At 49.1% G+C, this 20,575-nt stretch overlaps 2 protein-coding genes across 6 annotated transcripts; one reads left to right on the top strand and one right to left on the bottom strand.

Annotated features, from left to right (window-relative positions):
- Positions 1–653: 653 nt before the first annotated feature.
- On the bottom strand, positions 654–7,714 carry LOC133362366 (uncharacterized). 3 transcript variants are annotated; one of them, XM_061581297.1, is made up of 6 exons: positions 7,093–7,714; positions 5,355–5,412; positions 3,607–3,791; positions 2,870–3,086; positions 1,980–2,220; positions 654–1,080 (listed from the first exon to the last, which is right to left on the bottom strand). In XM_061581297.1, exons 2-5 carry the CDS (start codon positions 5,395–5,397, stop codon positions 1,988–1,990), a joined length of 678 nt encoding a protein of 225 aa, XP_061437281.1. In that variant the 5' UTR covers positions 5,398–5,412; positions 7,093–7,714; the 3' UTR covers positions 654–1,080; positions 1,980–1,987. The 3 variants fall into 3 exon arrangements, with proteins under 3 accessions (XP_061437281.1, XP_061437279.1, XP_061437280.1); XM_061581295.1 differs by having other exon boundaries at positions 654–1,084; positions 1,996–2,220; XM_061581296.1 differs by having other exon boundaries at positions 654–1,084; positions 1,996–2,220; positions 5,355–5,409.
- A 93-nt stretch (positions 7,715–7,807) lies between these two features.
- Positions 7,808–17,105, top strand: LOC133362364 (zinc finger protein 239-like). Of its 3 annotated transcripts, XM_061581293.1 has the most exons (5): positions 7,808–7,845; positions 8,156–8,222; positions 10,239–11,006; positions 15,743–15,906; positions 16,903–17,105. In XM_061581293.1, exons 3-4 carry the CDS (start codon positions 10,249–10,251, stop codon positions 15,771–15,773), a joined length of 789 nt encoding a protein of 262 aa, XP_061437277.1. In that variant the 5' UTR covers positions 7,808–7,845; positions 8,156–8,222; positions 10,239–10,248; the 3' UTR covers positions 15,774–15,906; positions 16,903–17,105. The 3 variants fall into 3 exon arrangements, 2 of the variants coding, with proteins under 2 accessions (XP_061437277.1, XP_061437278.1); XM_061581294.1 differs by lacking the exons at positions 15,743–15,906; positions 16,903–17,105 and having other exon boundaries at positions 10,239–11,856; XR_009757490.1 differs by lacking the exons at positions 7,808–7,845; positions 16,903–17,105 and having other exon boundaries at positions 8,154–8,222; positions 10,239–10,301; positions 15,743–15,830.
- The last annotated feature ends 3,470 nt before the right edge of the window (positions 17,106–20,575 follow it).

The following is a 20,575-nucleotide window of genomic DNA, read 5'->3' as shown; positions in this document are numbered from 1 at the left end:
TCCCCAATTCGGTACTTCGGACGACGGCGAAAAAACCCACAAATGTGTGCGGAGTGATGATTGATGATGATGGTGATGACGATGATGACGATGATGATGATTGATGATGATGATGATGGTGGTGATGATGGTGATGATGGTGATGGTGATGATGGTGATGATGATGATGATAGTTTAATGATCCAGGAGGCTGCACAGTGTCACGGAGACTCTCCACTCAATAGGGCCCTTCCACATTCGGGGTTTTTGATTTATGTTTCATCGCAGGATATTGTCAGCCAATGAGTAAGTTGCGTGCACCGCAAGGGTAGGAGGAAATCTGAACATCTCGGAGAAAAGCCGCTCCTTGCACGAGGGGGAAACACTGGCACAAGCGTCGTGGTGACGTCACCGCCACTTAGTGGCGAATGGCGGTTGTTGTGTGCGGGGGTGTGTGTGTGTGTGTGGGGGTGTGTGTGGGTGTGTGTGGGTGTGTGTGGGTGTGTGTGATGGAGTGTGTGTGTGAGTGTGTGTGGGTGTGGGAGTGTGTGGGTGTGGGAGTGTGTGTGGGAGTGTGTGTGGGAGTGTGTGTGTGTGGGGGTGTGTGAGTGGGTGTGTGGGTGGGTATGTGAGTGTGTGGGTGTGTGTGAGTGTGTGGGTGTGTGTGGGTGTGTGGGGGTGAGTGTGTGGGTGGGTGTGTTAGTGAGTGTGTGGGAGTGTGTGAGTGTGTGTGTGGGAGTGTGAGTGTGTGTGGGGGTGTGTGACTGTGTAACTGTATGGGTGTGAGAGTGAGTGTGTGTGAGAGTGAGTGTGAGTGTGGGTGTGTGTGTGTGAGTGTGTGGGAGTGTGGGAGTGTGTGAGTGTGTGTGGGGGTGTGTGACTGTGTAACTGTATGGGTGTGAGTGTGTGAGTGTGTGGGGGTGAGTGTATGTGTGCATGTGTGTGTGTGCGACCCACTCCCCGTGCCGACCATCGAGCTGCCTGAACATCATCACACGGCGAAGGTCTCCGACACTCGTCCTGTTCTCTCTTCGCGTCTGTCCATCGGCGGCTGCGCGTCTACGTACCTGTCCCTACGCACGTTCTGCATTCCCAGCGCCACTGTCTGAAGAAGGACAAACAGAAGGTTCGTCTTCTTGGTTCTTTGGGTAAAGTCATCACGTAGAAGGGAAATAATAAAATAATAAAAATACAACATAGTCACGTAGAAGGGAAATAATGAAATAATAAAATTTACACATTAAGTCATGTAGAAGGGAAATAATGAAATAATATTAATATAAAACAACAATTATCACGACATTTCGCCTGCAACACAAGCAATCGTCATCAGGTGTGAAATCCACAGCAAGAAAATTTGAAAAAAAGTGGCGGTTTGTCGTGACGTCAGCACCACGGACAGCGATTTGGCAGTTGGCCAGATGGACGAGTCCATCTCTGTTCGGGTCTTCACGCTCACGTGACTTGCAGACGCAGCCCGTTGTCTGCTGCCCCCTCCTCTTCTCCCCGAACGGAGATGGACTCGTCCATCTGGCAAACTGCCAAATCGCTGTCCGTGGTGCTGACGTCACGACAAACCGCCACTTTTTTCAAACTTTCTTGCTGTGGATTGCACACCTGCCGACGATTGATTGTGTTGCAGTCGAAACGTCGTGAGAATGTGTTTTATTGTTTTATATTTTTATTATTTCATTATTTCCCTTCTACGTGATGATTTTACCGAATTCAAGTTTCTAGAATCAACCCACCCGCGCCTGCAACATGGCTTCATCCCAGAGGTCGCAATCAGGTACCCGATACCCGTACCCTACCCGTACCCGGCTGGGTACGGGTACGGGTAGGGTACGGCCGGGTACGGGTACCCGTTTGCGACCCTGGTGCGGCCGGGTACGGGTAAGGAATCAAAACCCGTTTGCGAGCTCTGGCGTGAACGTGAGACCTCGTCAGTGACACACCGAGTGTGGGGCCACGGAGAGAGAGAGCTCCGGCCGGCTACCCACGTCAATGCTCATTCACCAGGGGGGGCCGGGCGATCCGGCTGCCCGGGCCCTGAAGGCCGACGGCGTCTCCTCCTCCTCCTCCTCCTCGTGTTGTTCCCCTTGCAGACGGAGACGACGTAGACCACGACAGCCACAGGCGCCAGCACCCCGGCCACCAGCAGCCCTGCCCTGTGCGGCGGCGTCTCCCCTGGAGGGGCGGCGGTGGCCTCGCTCAGAGCCCCGCCGTGTGGCCGCCGTGGGGCTGCAGAGACACAGAGACGGGGGGGGGGGGGGGGCTCAGGGTGACCCCCACTCGCACCCTGCACCACCACCTCAAGCGGCGACTCGACACGGCTTCACGTGCAGCAGGGAGAGACACTCACTCAACACGGCTTCACGTGCAACAGGGAGAGACACTCACTCAACACGGCTTCACGTGCAGCAGGGAGAGACACTCACTCAACACGGCTTCACGTGCAGCAGGGAGAGACACTCACTCAACACGGCTTCACGTGCAGCAGGGAGAGACACTCACTCAACACGGCTTCACGTGCAGCAGGGAGAGACACTCACTCAACACGGCTTCACGTGCAGCAGGGAGAGACACTCACTCAACACGGCTTCACGTGCAGCAGGGAGAGACACTCACTCAACACGGCTTCACGTGCAACAGGGAGAGACACTCACTCAACACGGCTTCACGTGCAACAGGGAGAGACCACCCATTCAACACGGCTTCACATGCAACAGGGAGAGACACTCACTCAACACGGCTTCACGTGCAGTAGGGAGAGACCTCTCACTCGGGATTGACATCGTATCGAAATTGCGAAGAGTCGCGTCGCCGCGCGGCGAGCGTGGCCGTGTCAGCCACGGCGCAACCGGCGCCGCGAGCTCCGCGCTCGGCTCACCCGCAGCCGTCACGTCCTGCAGCTGCAGCAGCAGCTCCGCTTGCACGGCGGCGTTCCCCGCGGCGTCACAGCGGCGGCAGTCGACGCGGCACAGGGCGACGGGGCCGAGGCTCCCGGGGAAGTTGGGGATGCCGACGGAGCAGTCTCCCGCGAGCACGTCTCCCGCGGACTTGGCGACGCTCGAGTCGTCCGCCGTCTCGTCGCCCGAGAAGTAGATCTGCCAACGACACCGAGCGCGACGTGGGACGGTCGAGCGCGATCGCACGCGATGCCCGCCGTCGAATCGTCGTGAGCTGAGCCGGGCTCGGTGAGCTCGGTTAACTCCCTACACGGGAGAGCTCTTGGGCGATGGCAAAATATGAACGTTGAGTTTGCGTCGAGTTCTTGGTTCTTTCGGTAAAGTCGTCACGTAGAATGGAAGCAGCCATCCTCAGGTGAAGAACAGGTCTGTCGGAAAGACAGCGTCTGTTGCATTCATCTTCTTGGTTCTTTTGGTAAAGTCACGTAGAATGGAAATAATAAAGAACAGGTCTCCACCTGAGGACGGCTGGTTGCGTTGTGGCCGAAACGTCGTGAGAATTGCATTTTATTATGTTTTATTTTTATTACTTTATTACTTCCGTTCTACGTGGTGACTTTACCCAAAGAACCAAGAAGATGAATCCCTGCAGTCACGAAATCAGCTTTAAATCTAAAGACAATCACTAGTCACGACTGACGTGAAATGCGAGCCCCACCAAGGTCATGTCTCCACTGGTGACGTTCTCTGCGTAGCGTCTGGGCATCGTGAACCACTGGACGACGACGTGGTCCAGGTGTGTGGCCGGTGGGGAGAAGGAGCAGGGGAGAGTGACGTTCTCTCCCTCCCTCACAGACAGACTCTTCGGGAGAGTGAGCTGGAGCTTGACAGCCAACGCCGCATCTGCAGAGAGACCGGTCACGCTCGTTACGCATACACCTTGTTGACCATGCAAAACAGATTTAACTACGCATCAAAACGCTATACCACAGAGCTCATGGCATTTCTGACCAACACCACCTGGCCAGTGAATTGAGACATGTACATCGGGCCCTCAGGACGAACGGATACTCTGACCGCACCATCCGCCAAGCTGTTTCTCCCACCATACAGAAACAGCCACTTGAAACTCCGATCAAAACCATCACGTTGCCATACATAGCAGGCGTGACCAAAAAGATCTCCAAAATTCTAAACAAACATAAGATCCAAGTCCGATTCAGTACAGTACATAACATCCGTGATCTAATTCCATCTGTGAAAGATGTCATTCCTGACTTACAATACCCTGGAGTCTACAAACTGAGTTGCAGTGGTGGTGATTGCTAGATTGGAGAAACGAAACGCCATGTCTCTGATCGTGTCCGCGAGCACAAGTCAGATCTGAAACACGGCAGAACTGATTCTTCCGCCGTTGCCGATCATTGCTACAACGCTGTGGGCTCTCATGAAATTGTCTTTTCCGAGACCAAGGTGCTCTGCAAACCTCCTGGCTACCATCAAGGGTTTTTACACGAAGCCATCCAAATATACAAACACAGACATAATTTCAACCGTGATGATGGGTACAAACTGAGAAATCATTGGAAAGATGTTATTGACCATGCGAAAAAGATTTAACTACACATATTTGGACCATCTTATTTGACAGACAACTATTCCTTAGTTACCGTACAGTTCACTGATAGACAGCCACTGGCACGCCCAGGGCGGTGTCACAGGGGTCGCATCGCCGTGAGCTCCTCGTCGTCCTCACGGTGGGAGATTTAAAAACAACTATGACAATTAGCAGGTGAAATGTGACCCTTTTAATCAAAAGTTACCTGGCCACAAATGCGGAAATTTATCGCAGAAAAGTCATCGGAATGCACGTCGACTCGAAATGTGGAGGAAAAAACAGAGGACCCGGAGACAAATCCACGCGGCCACAGGGACAGACTCGCAAACTCCAAATATACAGCAGCAGGCATCAGGGTCGGGATTGAACCCACGACCTCCTGTACACCAGGCGAGGTAGTTAACATCTCCTAGCCCCCGTGATGATGATGAGAGAGACACCGCAAACTCCAAATATACAGCAGCAGGCATCAGGCTCGGAATTGAACCCACGATCTCCTGTACACCAGGCGAGGTAGTTAACATCTCCTAGCCACCGTGATGATGACGATGAGAGAGGGAGACTCGCAAACTCCAAATATACAGCAGCAGCAGGCATCAGGCTCGGAATTGAACCCACGACCTCCTGTACACCAGGCGAGGTAGTTAACATCTCCTAGCCACCGTGATGATGACGATGAGAGAGAGAGACACGCAAACTCCCAATATACAGCAGCAGGCGTCAGGGTCGTGATCGAACCCACGACCTCCTGCATTCAAGGCGAGGCAGATCGCAGTGACCTCTCACCTAGCTAACGAAAGGGCACCGTCCAATGTGTGCTGGGTGAGTGTCTCTGGGTGTGAACTCACCCAGAAGGAGGAAGACGAACAGTGAGATGAGGACCGGCTTCATGGCCGGCTCTGTCTGCTGATGATCGCAAAAGAGAACGAGCCATTAGTCCATCTCACGGCCGCACTCCAACGGTTCACACTCCCTCACTTTCACATCACTCCGCTTCAACATCTTTCCATTCGTGACATCGGCGATGAGTTTCATCTTTTTGCATTCGGTTTTCCCATCTGCTATAATATAAACGCACGCTTAATTTCTACACGCCAGAGGTCGATACCCGGCTACCCGTACCCGGCCGGGATTTCATTTATACCTGATGATGATTGCTTGTGTTGCAATCGAAACGTCGTATGCTTGTATTAAATGTATTATTTTATCTTTACACGTGACTTTACCGAAAGAACCACCAAAGAGTAATTCCTGCAGTCACGAAAGCTCCAAATTAAGTTTGAATGTTTGCGTGTCGTTAAACCGACCATCAGCCGACACAGCCAGTTGGCAAGGTTTATCACGCGAACACACCGTGCCAATCTGTCACTGGAGCAGCACTAACCGGTTGTGTGTTGGAGTGTCTGTGTGTGTGTGTACACACTGTGTGTGTGTACACACGTACACACACACAGTGTGTACGTGTGTACACTGTGTGTGTGTGTGTACACTGTGTGTGTGTCTGTGTGTGTACACTGTGTGTGTGTGTACACACTGTGTGTCTGTGTGTGTGTCTGTGTGTGTGTGTACACTGTGTGTCTGTGTGTACACTGTGTGTCTGTGTGTGTGTGTACACTGTGTGTGTGTACACTGTGTGTGTGTGTACACTGTGTGTGTGTACACTGTGTGTGTGTATACACTGTGTGTCTGTGTGTGTCTGTGTGTGTGTGTACACTGTGTGTACACTGTGTGTCTGTGTACACTGTGTGTGTGTACACTGTGTGTGTGTATGTGTGTGTGTACACTGTGTGTGTGTCTGTGTGTGTGTACACTGTGTGTGTGTATACACTGTGTGTCTGTGTGTGTCTGTGTGTGTGTGTACACTGTGTGTGTGTGTACACTGTGTCTGTGTGTACACTGTGTGTCTCTGTGTGTACACTGTGTGTGTCTGTGTGTGTGTACACTGTGTGTGTGTGTACACTGTGTGTGTACACTGTGTGTGTGTACACTGTGTGTGTCTGTGTGTGTGTATACACTGTGTGTCTGTGTGTGTCTGTGTGTGTGTGTACACTGTGTGTGTGTGTACACTGTGTGTCTGTGTGTACACTGTGTGTCCGTGTGTGTACACTGTGTGTGTGTCTGTGTGTGTACACTGTGTGTGTGTATACACTGTGTGTCTGTGTGTGTGTCTGTGTGTGTGTATACACTGTGTGTGTGTGTACACTGTGTGTGTACACTGTGTGTGTGTGTACACTGTGTGTGTCTGTGTCTGTGTGTGTGTACACTGTGTGTGTGTATACACTGTGTGTCTGTGTGTGTCTGTGTGTGTGTGTACACTGTGTGTCTGTGTGTACACTGTGTGTCTGTGTGTGTGTATACTGTGTGTGTACACTGTGTGTGTCTGTGTGTGTGTACACTGTGTGTGTATACACTGTGTGTCTGTGTGTGTGTGTACACTGTGTGTGTGTACACTGTGTGTGTGTGTACACTGTGTGTGTGTACACTGTGTGTGTGTACAATGTGTGTGTGTGTGTACACTGTGTGTGTGTGTGTACACTGTGTGTGTGTGTGTGTACACTGTGTGTGTGTTCAGCACGCCCGGCGGACCCGTTATTCGATCCCGACTCCTGCCGGGGGAGGCGCTCCGGGCGCGGCGGGTCCGCTAGGAAAACTCGGGATGGCCCGAGGCCGACTAGGCCGCAGTCTTCCCTCCCCTCTGTTCTAGATGGTGACGATGTTGCTGATGTTGTTGTTGATGCTGATGATGTTGTTGATGTTGATGTTGTTGATGATGTTGTTGTTGATGTTGTTGATGTTGTTGTTGATGTTGCTGTTGTTGTTGTTGCTGATGTTGTTGTTGATGCTGATGTTGTTGTTGATGCTGATGATGATGTTGATGCTGATGTTGTTGTTGATGCTGCTGATGATGTTGTTGATGCTGATTGCTGATTATGTTGTTGTTGATGTTGCTGATAATGTTGTTGATGCTGATGATGTTGTTGATGCTGCTTCTGATGATGTTGATGATATTGCTGCTGATGCTAGGGGTGGTGATGATGTTGCTGATGATGGTGTAGATGATGTTATTAATGATGTTGCTGATGCTGATGATGTTGTTGATGCTGATGATGTTGTTGTATATGATGGTGTAAATGATGTTTATTGATAATGTTGATGATCGCAAACATCAACATAATTTATTAATTTATTCAGTTAGGGTCGCCTCTCATTGTGGGAGGGGAGGGTCTTGTACCCCAGAAGTGACGTCACGTCATCTGCAGCCGCGTGACGTCATCTGCTGCCGCGTGACGTCACGAGCTAACAGGAAGCTGGAGGTCCGCGTGTGAACTGCAATCCGAGGTGAGAAATTTTCATCGTTGTGGTTGTTGTTGTTGTGGTTGTTGTTGTGGTTGTTGTTGTTTACCAAGCTAGAGCCTCGCTCTCTCTCTCGTAGGGATGTCACTAGAGCAGCAGCAGCTTGTGAATCGATGTCCAAGTTGGAACTTTACAACGCGGGGCCTAGACACGCGGGGCCTTGCCTCCTGCCCTCGCCTGGTCGCGTTTGCTTTAATTCCCTCCCTTAAGTTTAATTTGTCTTCACGCGGCTCGCTACTTTGTCACTTTGGTTTACTGTAGATATTGACGCAGTTTTTCTTTTGTTTTTTACCAGCCCATGCCCGCCTGAGCTGCTGTACCGCTCTTGTTTACAGAAGCTACCTGCCCACAACAACAACAAGGTGGGTTTTGTCAACGCGTGTCTCGGTGTTTTGACTTAAAACTTTAGTAACTGCAGCAATTCATATTCTTGGTTCTTTCGGTGAAGTCACGGAGATAAAAAAAAATAACAGATAATAATGTTAAATAAAATTTAAAAATTGCAGATAAAGAATAAACCCACGACGTTTCGATCGCCACACAAGTGGTCATTATTTAATTTAATTTCATGATCTGTTAATTGTATTTGCTATTTACGTGACTTTACCGAACGAACCAAGACTACGTGTGTCAATGTCTGTCTGTTAAAGACGCTGATGTTGAATGTGGAGGGGAAAACCGGGAGGGGGGTCTGGTGTAAACTCCACACCACCACTACCTGTTTACCATGGCACTGTGTGTGACAGTGTCAAGTTTGTGTTTGCAGTAAAGTCTAACAACTCTGTGTGTGACAGTGTCAAGTTTGTGTTTGCAGTAAAGTCTATCAACTCTGTTGTGACAGTGTCAAGTTTGTGTTTGCAGTAAAGTCTAACAACTCTGTGTGTGACAGTGTCAAGTTTGTGTTTGCAGTAAAGTCTAACAACTCTGTGTGTGACAGTGTCAAGTTTGTGTTTGCAGTAAAGTCTATCAACTCTGTTGTGACAGTGTCAAGTTTGTGTTTGCAGTAAAGTCTATCAACTCTGTGTTGTGACAGTGTCAAGTTTGTGTTTGCAGTAAAGTCTATCAACTCTGTTGTGACTGTGTAAAGTTTGTGTTTGCAGTAAAGTCTATCAACTCTGTTGTGACAGTGTCAAGTTTGTGTTTGCAGTAAAGTCTAACAACTCTGTGTGTGACAGTGTCAAGTTTGTGTTTGCAGTAAAGTCTAACAACTCTGTGTGTGACAGTGTCAAGTTTGTGTTTGCAGTAAAGTCTATCAACTCTGTTGTGACAGTGTCAAGTTTGTGTTTGCAGTAAAGTCTATCAACTCTGTGTTGTGACAGTGTCAAGTTTGTGTTTGCAGTAAAGTCTATCAACTCTGTTGTGACTGTGTAAAGTTTGTGTTTGCAGTAAAGTCTATCAACTCTGTTGTGACAGTGTCAAGTTTGTGTTTGCAGTAAAGTCTATCAGTGTGTGACAGTGTAAAGTATATTAACTCTGATGAACACGGAGGTTGTATCAAAACAATAGTTTATTTTAGTTTTCCTCTGGAACTCTTTATAAGAGTGGAAGCAGGAAGTTAGCACAGCACACACACGTGCAGCAGCTGACGTCAGATCTGTTCATCCCATCATTCAAGGACATCTGAGCCTGGCTTCATACCGCTAAGTTGCCACTGAACAACATTCCTGCTGCTGCGGAGGGAGCTGGTAGGAACGTCGGGTTGCTCGCTCAATGGCCTGCAGGGTCAACGGCGGCGTGGTGCATTCCGCAAATATGCCCGACTGTGAGGGCGGGCACACGCCGGCGTGAGTAGGTGAAACGTTGAGTTTTATAAGGGCACCACGGGGTGGCCAGCCCCTCTCCACCCAGCCCCACCCCTCCCACCCCCCACCCAGCCCCACCCCTCCCACCCCCCACCCAGCCCCACCCCTCCCACCCACCACCCAACCCCACCCAGCCCCTCTCCACCCTCTCCACCCAGCCCCTCCCTTCACGACGGACACAACAATCCCCTGTGGGCTGGTGTAACCAGGAGGTTCCTACCAGTATTAATTTACACATTTCTGCATAACACAAATAGGATTGTTTCCAACACCCTTTGCTATGTCAGCCGAATTTAGCTCTTATAAATATTTCTTTTTTAGCCAGACAGCCGAAATTGTGTGCTCGGAGTTTTGGGTTCACATTCATTTTGAAGATGCGAGGGCTTCCAGGCATATTAATGACCATTTAGTCTCTCATTGTGTGCAATAACAGCCCGTGTGATGAATTTGGTAAACTGTTTCACTATATCATGCATATATGAATAAGTATAGACGTGTAAGTCACGTGTGACTGTGTATATATGCATTCCGCTGTGCCTCGATACTAACGTGTAGATGGTGTTGCTTCCTCTGCAGAATTGGTCTGATGGAGCAAAGGCACTCGGCGCGACTCGGTGCGACAAGGCAACAATGCGACCGGTGTGCATACAGCACGGATCATCCTGGACATTTGACACGGCACCAGAGAACTCACACAGGGGAGAAACCCTTCAAGTGCAGTGTGTGTGGGAAGGCGTTTGCACTTTCAGCAAATCTTCATGTACACCAGAGAACACACACGGGAGAGAAACCCTTCAAGTGCAGCGTGTGTGGGAAGGCGTTTTCACAGTCATCTACTCTTGTAGCACACCAGAGAACACACACGGGAGAGAAACCCTTCAAGTGCAGTGTCTGTGGGAAGACGTTTTCAGATTCATCTACTCTTGTAGAACACCAGAGAACACACACGGGAGAGAAACCCTTCAGGTGCACTCCGTGCGGGATAGCGTTTGCACGGTCAGCACATCTTCAAGCACACCAGAGAACACACAAGCATCAGAAGATCCACCAGGAGTGGAGTCTGAAATCAGCTTGTGAAAGTCAAAGTGCTGCAATGAGCCCATCTGTCATCAAACAAGAACCGGAAGAAAATCCCAGCTTGGACACTTTTAAAGGTAACGAGGTGGAATATGAAGAGGTGAAGGTGAAATGTGAAGAAGTGATGGTGAAGAGCGAAGAAGTGAAAGTAAAATGTGAAGATGAAGATTCAACTCCAAAATCGGACCTTCACATCGATGGAGGCAACGTGAAGCAGGAGGAGAATTCTGACTGTGAGGCAGAGCGAGGCAACTCCCAGCAGTTTGTGTGGGTGGACTTCATAGACAATACAAAGTGAAATGGTTACCCGGTAGATGTGTAAGCTTGAGACGATGTCGGTCTAAGCCAGGGGTCCTCAAACTTTTTAAACAGGGGGCCAGTTCACTGTCCCTCAGACCGTTGGAGGGCCGGACTATAGTTTAAAAAAAACTATGAACAAATTCCTATGCACACTGCATATATCTTATTTTGAAGTGAAGAAACAAAACGGGAATAAATACAATATTTAAAATGAAGAACAAGTAAAGTTAAATCAACAAACTTGCCAGTATTTCAATGGGAACTATGGGCCTGCTTTTGGCTAATGAGATGGTCAATGTCCGGTTCCATATTTGTCACTGCTCGTCGTAACAAGTGATGCAAGTGTGCATCCATTAGTCTAGATCTGGTTGGAGATTTCAAATGTTTCATTCTGGAAAAAGTCTGTTCACAGACATAAGTGCTGCCAAAGATGGTTGCCATTTTGAGTGCATGGTTCCTGAGATGAGGATATGTTTCAGAGGGGAGAGATGCATAGAAATTATGAAGGCTGCTTGACTTGAATGCGTCTTTCAGAGAGTCACAATTCTGCAGTTCAGCCAGTTCCATTTGGTAAATTGTATCCACATTTTCAATGTCAATAGAAAATTGGTTACGGAAAAGCTGTATGTCCTGTTCATGGAGATGAAGCTCTTTAAATCCAAATTGGAACTCCTTTTGCAATTTTTCCAGTGAATCCACACGTTTTGTTTGGGAATGCAACCAATGGTTTTTCCGCTAACAGATTTTGAGTTGTGGGGAGATGGCAGAAGTTTTCCTCCTTCACTTGTTTGATGAGGAGGCCTAATATTACTTCAAATGCTTTGACATGTGATTGCATATAACAGATGAGCTTCCCCTTTCCTTGAAGTTGCACATTGAAACTGTTGAGTAGCTCTGTTACATCTGTCAGAAAGGCAAGGTGCCATTTCCATTCTGCATCATTGAGCTCTGGTACTTCTTTGTTTTTTTAAAGCAGAAAAGCTGTCATAGAAACGTTTCAAAACTCTCCCTCGACTCAGCCAACGGACTTCTGTGTGATACAGAACATCTTCATAGTCAACATTTAGCTCAGACAGAAATGCTTGAAATTGTCTGTGGTTTAGTGCATGAGCTCTAATGAAGTTAACACAAGATACCACAAATTTCATAAGAGTCCCACTTCAGTGATTTACTACACAGCGCTTGTTGGTGGATGAGGCAGTGTATGGCTATTGGATGAGAATGGTTATGTTTGTCCATCTCTTGGTTAATGCGAGCAATTACTCCTTTCTTAGACCCCACCATGCTAGGAGCACCATCAGTTGTCACACTGGCTAGTTTAGCCCAGTTCAGCTCCAAACCATTCACAGTTTGGCAAACCTTTTCATAGATATCCTCTCTTCTTGGTTTTTTCGGTAAAGTCACGTAGAAGGGAAGTAATAAAATAATAAAAATAAAACATAATAAAATAATTCTCACGACGTTTCGGCCACAACGCAAGCAGCCGTCCTCAGGTGAAAGCCAGGTCTGTCGGGGAGACAGCGTCTGAATGAAACCACACGAGCTTGGAGCATATATAAGCTGGGTTGGAAACGGGGGAAAGAGCGCCTTGACAAATAATTTGTATATCAAGAGGAATTTAGCATATTTATGGGACATGCAGGAATGTTATTAGTAGCACGGGCATATGTAGTACTAATCACATTCCTGCATTTCCCATAAATATGCTAAATTCCTCTTGATATTGAAATTATTTTGTCAAGGCGCTCTTTCCCCCGCTTCCAACAAAGCTTATATATGCTCCAAGCTCGTGTGCTGTTTCATTCAGACGCTGTCTCCCCAACAGACCTGGTTTTCACCTGAGGACGGCTGCTTGCGTTGTGGCCGAAACGTCGTGAGAATTATTTTATTACTTCCCTTCTATGTGACTTTGCCGAAAGAACCAAGAAGATGAGTCCCTGCAGTCACGAAAGCTTTAAATCGAAAGATATCCTCTCCTGTAGTTGTTCCTTTGATGCTTTGCAGTGCAGCAAGCTCTTCTGTGACTTCGAAATAGTCATTCGTCGCACGAATAAAAATTTGAAGTTGTGCAGAATCACGAACATCATTGCTTTCGTCGAGTGCCAAGGAAAAATAGGAAAGTTTTTTGTGGAGTTTTGCAAATGCTGATGCAAATTGTTTCCCATTTCTTCAATCCTCCGTGTAATTGTAGGTCCTAAAATACTCACTGTACTAAATAAATCGGCCTTCTCTGGACACATCTCTTTGGCAACAGAAAGAAGGCATTCTTTAACAAATTCTCCCTCCACGAATGGTCTGCCAGTGCACGCTATTAGCTTGGAAACTTGAAAACTTGCTCGCAGTGATGAAATATTTAGCTGCTTCTGCTTCACTAAACTATTTCGCTGAGTTGTTAATGTATTTTTCAGTTTTAATATTTTATCTTTTCTCACTTCTCCGACTAAACAAGCATATGTATCTTTATGTTGAGTTTTATAGTGTTGACGTAAATTGTATTCTTTGAACACAGACACTATATTCTGGCATATCAGACACACAGCTCTTTCCTTGTACTGCATGAACAAATAATCATAAGTCCACTGTTCTTTGAATATCCTACACTCCGAGTCAATTTTTCTCTTTCTTGACATCATTGTTTCCTAGGGAGTCAAAATTGCTATTAGTAAAATACCAATATATACAGCGCTACAAAAACAATATACCAGCAATAACTTTGCCCACACAGAGACATACAGACTGCACTGCCCATCAATGCAGTCTGATTGGGGGGAACTCCGCCCCCTCTCCCTCTTCCACCAATGACCGTCCTTCTCATGTAGAAAAAAAGTAACAGACAGGCAGCGGCGGCAAAAACACCCGGCGGGCCGGATAAATGTCCTCGGCGGGCCGCATGTGGCCCGCGGGCCGTAGTTTGAGGACCCCTGGTTTAGACCTTTATGCATGTAGGTGTGTGTGTGCGTGCGTGTGTGCTGCGTCGATGGTGTTGGTTGCACCACACCCTCGTGCCAGCCTTCATTGGTGCACCCTCGCAACACTTGTCCCAAGAGTCGACGCGGGCTTCACGGGCGATCTTTGTCATTGCGTGCGTGTGTATGATAGAGGGCAGCGTGTGTATGATAGGGGCAGCGTGTGTATGATAGGGGCAGTGTGTGTGTGATAGGGGCAGTGTGTGTATGATAGGGGCAGCGTGTGTATGATAGGGGCAGTGTGTGTGTGATAGGGGCAGTGTGTGTATGATAGGGGCAGCGTGTGTATGATAGGGGCAGCGTGTGTGTGATAGGGGCAGCGTGTGTGTGATAGGGGCAGCGTGTGTGTGATAGGGGCAGCGTGTGTGTGATAGGGGCAGCGTGTGTGTGATAGGGGCAGCGTGTGTATGATAGGGGCAGCGTGTGTGTGATAGGGGCAGCGTGTGTGTGATAGGGGCAGCGTGTGTATGATAGGGGCAGCGTGTGTATGATAGGGGCAGCGTGTGTGTGATAGGGGCAGCGTGTGTGTGATAGGGGGCAGCGTGTGTATGATAGGGGCAGCGTGGTGTATGATAGGGGCAGCGTGTGTATGATAGGGGCAGCGGTGTGTGATAGGGGCAGCGGGTGTGTGATAGGGGCAGCGTTGTGTGTGATAGGGGCAGCGTGTGTGTGATAGGGGGCAGCGTGTGTATGATAGGGGCAGCGTGTGTGTGATAGGGGGCAGCGTGTGTATGATAGGGGGCAGTGTGTGTGATAGGGGCAGTGTGTGTGTGATAGGGGCAGTGTGTGTATGATAGGGGCAGTGTGTGTATGATAGGGGGCAGTGTGTGTATGATAGGGGCAGTGTGTGTATGATAGGGGCAGTGTGTGTATGATAGGGGGCAGTGTGTGTATGATAGGGGGCAGTGTGTGTATGATAGGGGCAGTGTGTGTATGATAGGGGGCAGTGTGTGTATGATAGGGGGCAGTGTGTGTATGATAGGGGCAGTGTGTGTATGATAAGGGGCAGTGTGTGTATGATAGGGGGCAGTGTGTGTGTGATAGGGGCAGTGTGTGTATGATAGGGGCAGCGTGTGTATGATAGGGGGCAGCGTGTGTATGATAGGGGCAGCGTGTGTGTGATAGGGGGCAGTGTGTGTATGATAGGGGCAGCGTGTGTGTGATAGGGGCAGTGTGTGTATGATAGGGGGCAGCGTGTTGTATTGATAGGGGCAGCGTGTTGATAGCGTGTGTGTGATAGGGGGCAGCGTGTGTATGATAGGGGCAGCGTGTGTATGATAGGGGGCAGCGTGTGTATGATAGGGGCAGCGTGTGTATGATAGGGGCAGCGTGGAGCGGAGCGCGCGCGGCTGCGTGGATGGAGAGAGCGGAGGAGGAGGAGCTGGTGGTGGGTCGTGGTGGCTGTGGGCCGCCCACGTGATCCTGGGGGCTCAAGGGTAGAATGCCACGTGGGAATGTTGTGTGAGTCCCAGGGCAAATTGTCCCTGCTGATGCCCCCAATACCCCCCCCCCCATCTGCACGGCTCTGTGTGGTGGCGAAGTGGAGGTGGTGGACAATCCAGAGGGTGTTGCGTGGATGAAGATTGAGATGAGTAGAGCGTACGGTGTTAGTGACCGTGAAGAGGAGTGAGTGGTGGTGGTAGTTGGGAGTCGTGGTGGTTAACAGTCGACACGAATGAGGCGCGTGATTTGTTTGTTGAAATTCCTTCGCGCCGTACGTTGCCAACCTGCTCACAGGAGGTGCGGGGAAGACGACGCTGCCGATTGATCCTCGCAGCTGCAGGTGAAGGAGATGGTGCTGCACACTCGCGCCGTGCCAGGCCAGCGTGGGGCAGTGGAGCGGGGGTCGGGGTGGGCAGCTTGGAGCGACTGCTGCGGAGGTGGTCGCTGGCTGACGAGGGGTGATTGGGGGGCACTGGGACACGGGGGGCCATGAGAATCTTGGGACCTGCTCCCCCTCCCCCCTCCCACACCCGCGCCGATATCATCCCGCACAGACAATGACAAATGTCAAGAGAGGTACGGGGGGGGAGGGGCGGGTTTGGTCTCGGGGGTCACGACGCCGATCGTGGAGGAGGGGGCAGTGTCTCTGGGGACGCAGGCAACGAGGGCGCGCGCCAAAGACACAAAGACAAAGATCACCCGTGTAGCCTGCACAGGCTGTTGGGGCAAGTGCTGTTAGCGAGCACCTATAAGGCCGGAACGGTGGAGGAGGGGGTGGGAGGCCAGCACCACGCCCGGCCGCCTTTATCTCCCCAGTGGCGATGTTTACACACCGCACCAGGTACTCATTTGAGGCTGAGTCGACCCGGGGGAGGCGCAGTGCCGGTTCAGATAATCGTCGCTGGTTTTGGCCGTGAGCGGGAATATAACTCGGGGATCCGGGTTCGTAGTGCAGCGCGCTAACCGCTGCACCACCACTCCTCGCCACACTGACACACACACTGACACACAGCCTGACACACACACTGACACACACTTTTTAGGACAAAAATATATTTAATTACCAATTGCTTAATGGTGCAATGCAATCATCTGACCCATAGGTGGCAGCCATCTCAAGCCAGAGGACGAGAGGACTCTAGCCGCCACGCATATAAAGGATTTATAGTGAAAAACTTTGTTTTTACGGGTTCTACTTGTTTTTTATTTGAAGCGTAAATTATAGGAGGCGGCTATTTTATCTCGCTCCGTGTCTCGCTCCGTCGTTATTGCCGATATCAACCGTGTGGCCGGCACGGACGAGGAACGCGAGCAGTGCGGTCCGCGTTGCGCGAGAGATGCCGACGAGAATTGGCAGCAGAAAGAACTCCGATTTGCCACGGCGTCGTCCGGGTTTTGTTTATTCGTTGCTCCTTCGTTCGTTCATCATCAAAATCACACTTTTGTGCGTGCAGAACGAGCGCCGCTTGAACCGAGAAGGGGCATTCAAGGGCACGTGGGAGTTGGCGTCTCTGTCACGTGGTACGCGTCACTCGGTGTCTGCAACGTGACGAGTTTCTTCCGCTGCTGGAACTTCCCTTGGCTCGCCCGTCCAAGCTTCAATCTGACGTCGGGACGTTTCCAACAACAACAACACAAACACTCGGCGAGTCGGCGAGGGAGACGATGAAGGCGAGTTTACAAAGCGCCGCTCACCCTCATCCATCAGTCACCTGTGTGAGTGTTAGGTGTGTGTGAGTGTTAGGTGTGTGTGAGTGTTAGGTGTGTGTGAGTGTTAGGTGTGTGTAGGAGTCTGTGTGTGTGTGAGTGTTAGGTGTGTGTGAGTGTTAGGTGTGTGTGTTAGGTGTGTGTGAGTGTTAGGTGTGTGTGAGTGTTAGGTGTGTGTGTTAGGTGTGTGTTAGGTGTGTGTGAGTGTTAGGTGTGTGTGAGTGTTAGGTGTGTGTGAGTGTTAGGTGTGTGTGAGTGTTAGGTGTGTGTGAGTGTTAGGTGTGTGAGTGTTAGGGGTGTGTGTGAGTGTTAGGTGTGTGTGAGTGTGTGTGTTAGGTGTGTGTGTGTGTTAGGTGTGTGTGTGAGTGTTAGGTGTGTGTGAGTGTTAGGTGTGTGTGTGTGTGAGTGGTAGGTGTGTGAGTGTTAGGTGTGAGTGAGTGTTAGGTGTGTGTGAGTGTTAGGTGTGTGTGTGTGTTAGTGTGTGTGAGTGTTAGGTGTGTGTGAGTGTTAGGTGTGTGTGAGTGTTAGGTGTGTGTGTGTAGGTGTGTGTGTGTGAGTGTTAGGTGTGTGTGAGTGTTAGGTGTGTGTGAGTGTTAGGTGTGTGTGTTAGGTGTGTGTGAGTGTTAGGTGTGTGTGAGTGTTAGGTGTGTGTGAGTGTTAGGTGTGTGTGAGTGTTAGGTGTGTGTGAGTGTTAGGTGTGTGTGTGTGTTAGGTGTGTGTGAGTGTTAGGTGTGTGTGTGTGTTAGGTGGGTGTGAGTGTTAGGTGTGTGTGAGTGTTAGGTGTGTGTGAGTGTTAGGTGTGTGTGAGTGTTAGGTGTGTGTGAGTGTTAGGTGTGTGAGTGTTAGGGGTGTGTGAGTGTTAGGTGTGTGTGTGAGTGTTAGGTGTGTGTGTGTGTTAGGTGTGTGTGTGTGTTAGGTGTGTGTGTGAGTGTTAGGTGTGTGTGAGTGTTAGGTGTGTGTGTGTGAGTGTTAGGTGTGTGTGAGTGTTAGGTGTGTGTGAGTGTTAGGTGTGTGTGTGTGTGAGTGTTAGGTGTGTGAGTGTTAGGTGTGTGTGAGTGTTAGGTGTGTGTGTGTGTTAGGTGTGTGTGAGTGTTAGGTGTGTGTGAGTGTTAGGTGTGTGTGTGTAGGTGAGTGGTGTGTGTGAGTGTTAGGTGTGTGTGAGTGTTAGGTGTGTGTGAGGGTTGGGTGTGTGTGAGTGTTAGGTGTGTGTGTTAGGTGTGTGTGAGTGTTAGGTGTGTGTGAGTGTTAGGTGTGTGTGAGTGTTAGGTGTGTGTGTGTGTTAGGTGTGTGTGAGTGTTAGGTGTGTGTGTGTGTTAGGTGGGTGTGAGTGTTAGGTGTGTGTGAGTGTTAGGTGTGTGTGAGTGTTAGGTGTGTGTGAGTGTTAGGTGTGTGTGAGTGTTAGGTGTGTGTGAGTGTTAGGTGTGAGTGAGTGTTAGGTGTGAGTGTTAGGTGTGTGTGTGTGTTAGGTGTGTGTGAGTGTTAGGTGTGTGTGAGTGTTAGGTGTGAGTGTTAGGTGTGAGTGTTAGGTGTGTGTGAGTGTTAGGGGTGTGTGAGTGTTAGGTGTGTGTGAGTGTTAGGTGTGTGTGAGTGTTAGGTGTGAGTGTTAGGTGTGTGTTAGGTGTGTGTGAGTGTAGGTGTGTGTGAGTGTTAGGTGTGTGTGAGTGTTAGGTGTGTGTGAGTGTTAGGTGTGTGTGTGTGTGTGAGTGTTAGGTGTGTGTGAGTGTTAGGTGTGTGTGAGTGTTAGGTGTGTGTGAGTGTTAGGTGTGTGTGAGTGTTAGGTGTGTGTAGGAGTCTGTGTGTGTGTGAGTCTTAGGTGTGTGTGTTAGGTGTGTGTAGGAGTCTGTGTGTGAGTGTTAGGTGTGTGTGAGTGTTAGGTGTGTGTGAGTGTTAGGTGTGTGTGAGTGAGTGTTAGGTGTGTGTAGGAGTCTGTGTGTGTGTGTTAGGTGTGTGTGAGTGTTAGGTGTGTGTGTTAGGTGTGTGTGAGTGTTAGGTGTGTGTAGCTGTGTGAGTGTGTAGGTGTGTGTGTGTGTAGGTGTGTGTAGGAGTCTGTGTGTGTGTGAGTGTTAGGTACTTTGTTGTTTGCGATCCAGAACAGAACATCCCGGTTGACACACCTGGAGGCATCATTACCACACGGCGATTCGCTCAGCTACCCCTGACGCAAATATCTGCGCTCAATCCACCACAGCGTCAAAGTGATACTCGCCTGTGCTCCGTCAATATCGACCCGTGTACGAAGGCAAATAAAATATTTCTATCGCGCCACATTGGATTAAAAAACACCGTCAGAAAAGATCGTGTTAACGGTTCAAAGAGAGTTTTTTTTATTGTCAAAACTTGTTTAAACAAATCAATACTGTAGCTATTCCAGGGAATTGCACATTCGAATTGAACGTTCTCATGCGCTGTATGCACCTGGTACCAGTTTACATGAAAGGCAGTGATTGCTACAAAATATAAAGCACATTGCAAAACGTACAGGTGGTTTTGGGCTCCGTATGCAAACTCAAACATTGGATATATTTTTTCCGAGTGGTTTATCCAGAAAAACAATTTCTGAAATTGTACTTTAAAGGTTTTTGGCTTTTAATCAAAGCTCAAGAATATCAACAGCCCTTTTTCAATCCACTCCAAGATGCAGGCAGTGACCAGACGGGTACTTCACCAGTGGTCAGCGCCCAAACAATCAGCAGTTCGGACGTCACCCTCAAACTCGGGTTTCTGAATCCACAGCACAATCACGTTCCTTCACAGTGGCCAGCTAGGAACTTGGTGGGGCAGAAAGCTCGCGGTCACGTGACGCACTTCAACCAATCCGGGAGCGTGCTACACGGTGGGAGGGGCTATGCACGACAGACAAATAATCCCTGGTGGGCAGTGGGGAACTGTTGTTCCTACCTGTAACAAAAATTAACTCGTAAAAACAAAGTTTTTCACTATAAATCCTTTATATGCATGGCGGCTAGAGTCCGCTCGTCCTCTGGCTTGAGATGGCTGCCACCTATGGGTAAGATGATTGTCTGGCAGCATTAAGCAATTGGTAATTAAATATTTTAAAAAATTCCTAAACAGTGTAAAATTTTGGAACAAAATGTTTTCACGAAAATAAATTGTCTCGCACAACGAGTCTGTGTGCAAAATGTCAGCTCGATTGGATGACGGGAAGTGGGTTAAAAAACGACCAAAACATTTGCACGGTCCTAAGCAAGCAAGCAAGTGAACTTAATATAAAGGATTTAAAAAAACCCACTGCATATATACGCTTAAGACAGTTCCATGAACACGAAGTGTAGACAGGTGTTGTTCTCTCTACATCTGCTACCAGCAGCAAAGTCTATAAAACTTTGCAGAATGGAACATGTCACAAATCAACTTTATTTAGGCATTTTTGGGGTTGTTATCAAGTAGGTTAGAGCAGAC

This window comes from Lethenteron reissneri, unplaced genomic scaffold (genome assembly GCF_015708825.2).
Source record: "Lethenteron reissneri isolate LAM-NWPU_2019-01 unplaced genomic scaffold, ASM1570882v1 scaffold_1456, whole genome shotgun sequence".
NCBI lineage: Eukaryota > Metazoa > Chordata > Hyperoartia > Petromyzontiformes > Petromyzontidae > Lethenteron > Lethenteron reissneri.
This window is presented reverse-complemented; position numbering and strand designations above follow the sequence as displayed.

Bases quoted from the DNA above. Each gene is read 5' to 3' on its own strand.
- LOC133362366 (XM_061581295.1), bottom strand. From the start codon at position 5,397: ATGAAGCCGGTCCTCATCTCACTGTTCGTCTTCCTCCTTCTGG. The intron at 3,087-3,606 runs GTGGGGCTCGCA...TGTCGTTGGCAG, and splicing joins CCAGTGGAGACATGACCTTG to ATCTACTTCTCGGGCGACGA. The intron at 1,085-1,995 runs GTGAATGAGCAT...GTCCTTCTTCAG, and splicing joins GGATCGCCCGGCCCCCCCTG to ACAGTGGCGCTGGGAATGCA.
- LOC133362364 (XM_061581293.1), top strand. From the start codon at position 10,249: ATGGAGCAAAGGCACTCGGCGCGACTCGGTGCGACAAGGCAACAATGC. The intron at 11,007-15,742 runs GTGGGTGGACTT...ACCTGCTCACAG, and splicing joins GGCAACTCCCAGCAGTTTGT to GAGGTGCGGGGAAGACGACG.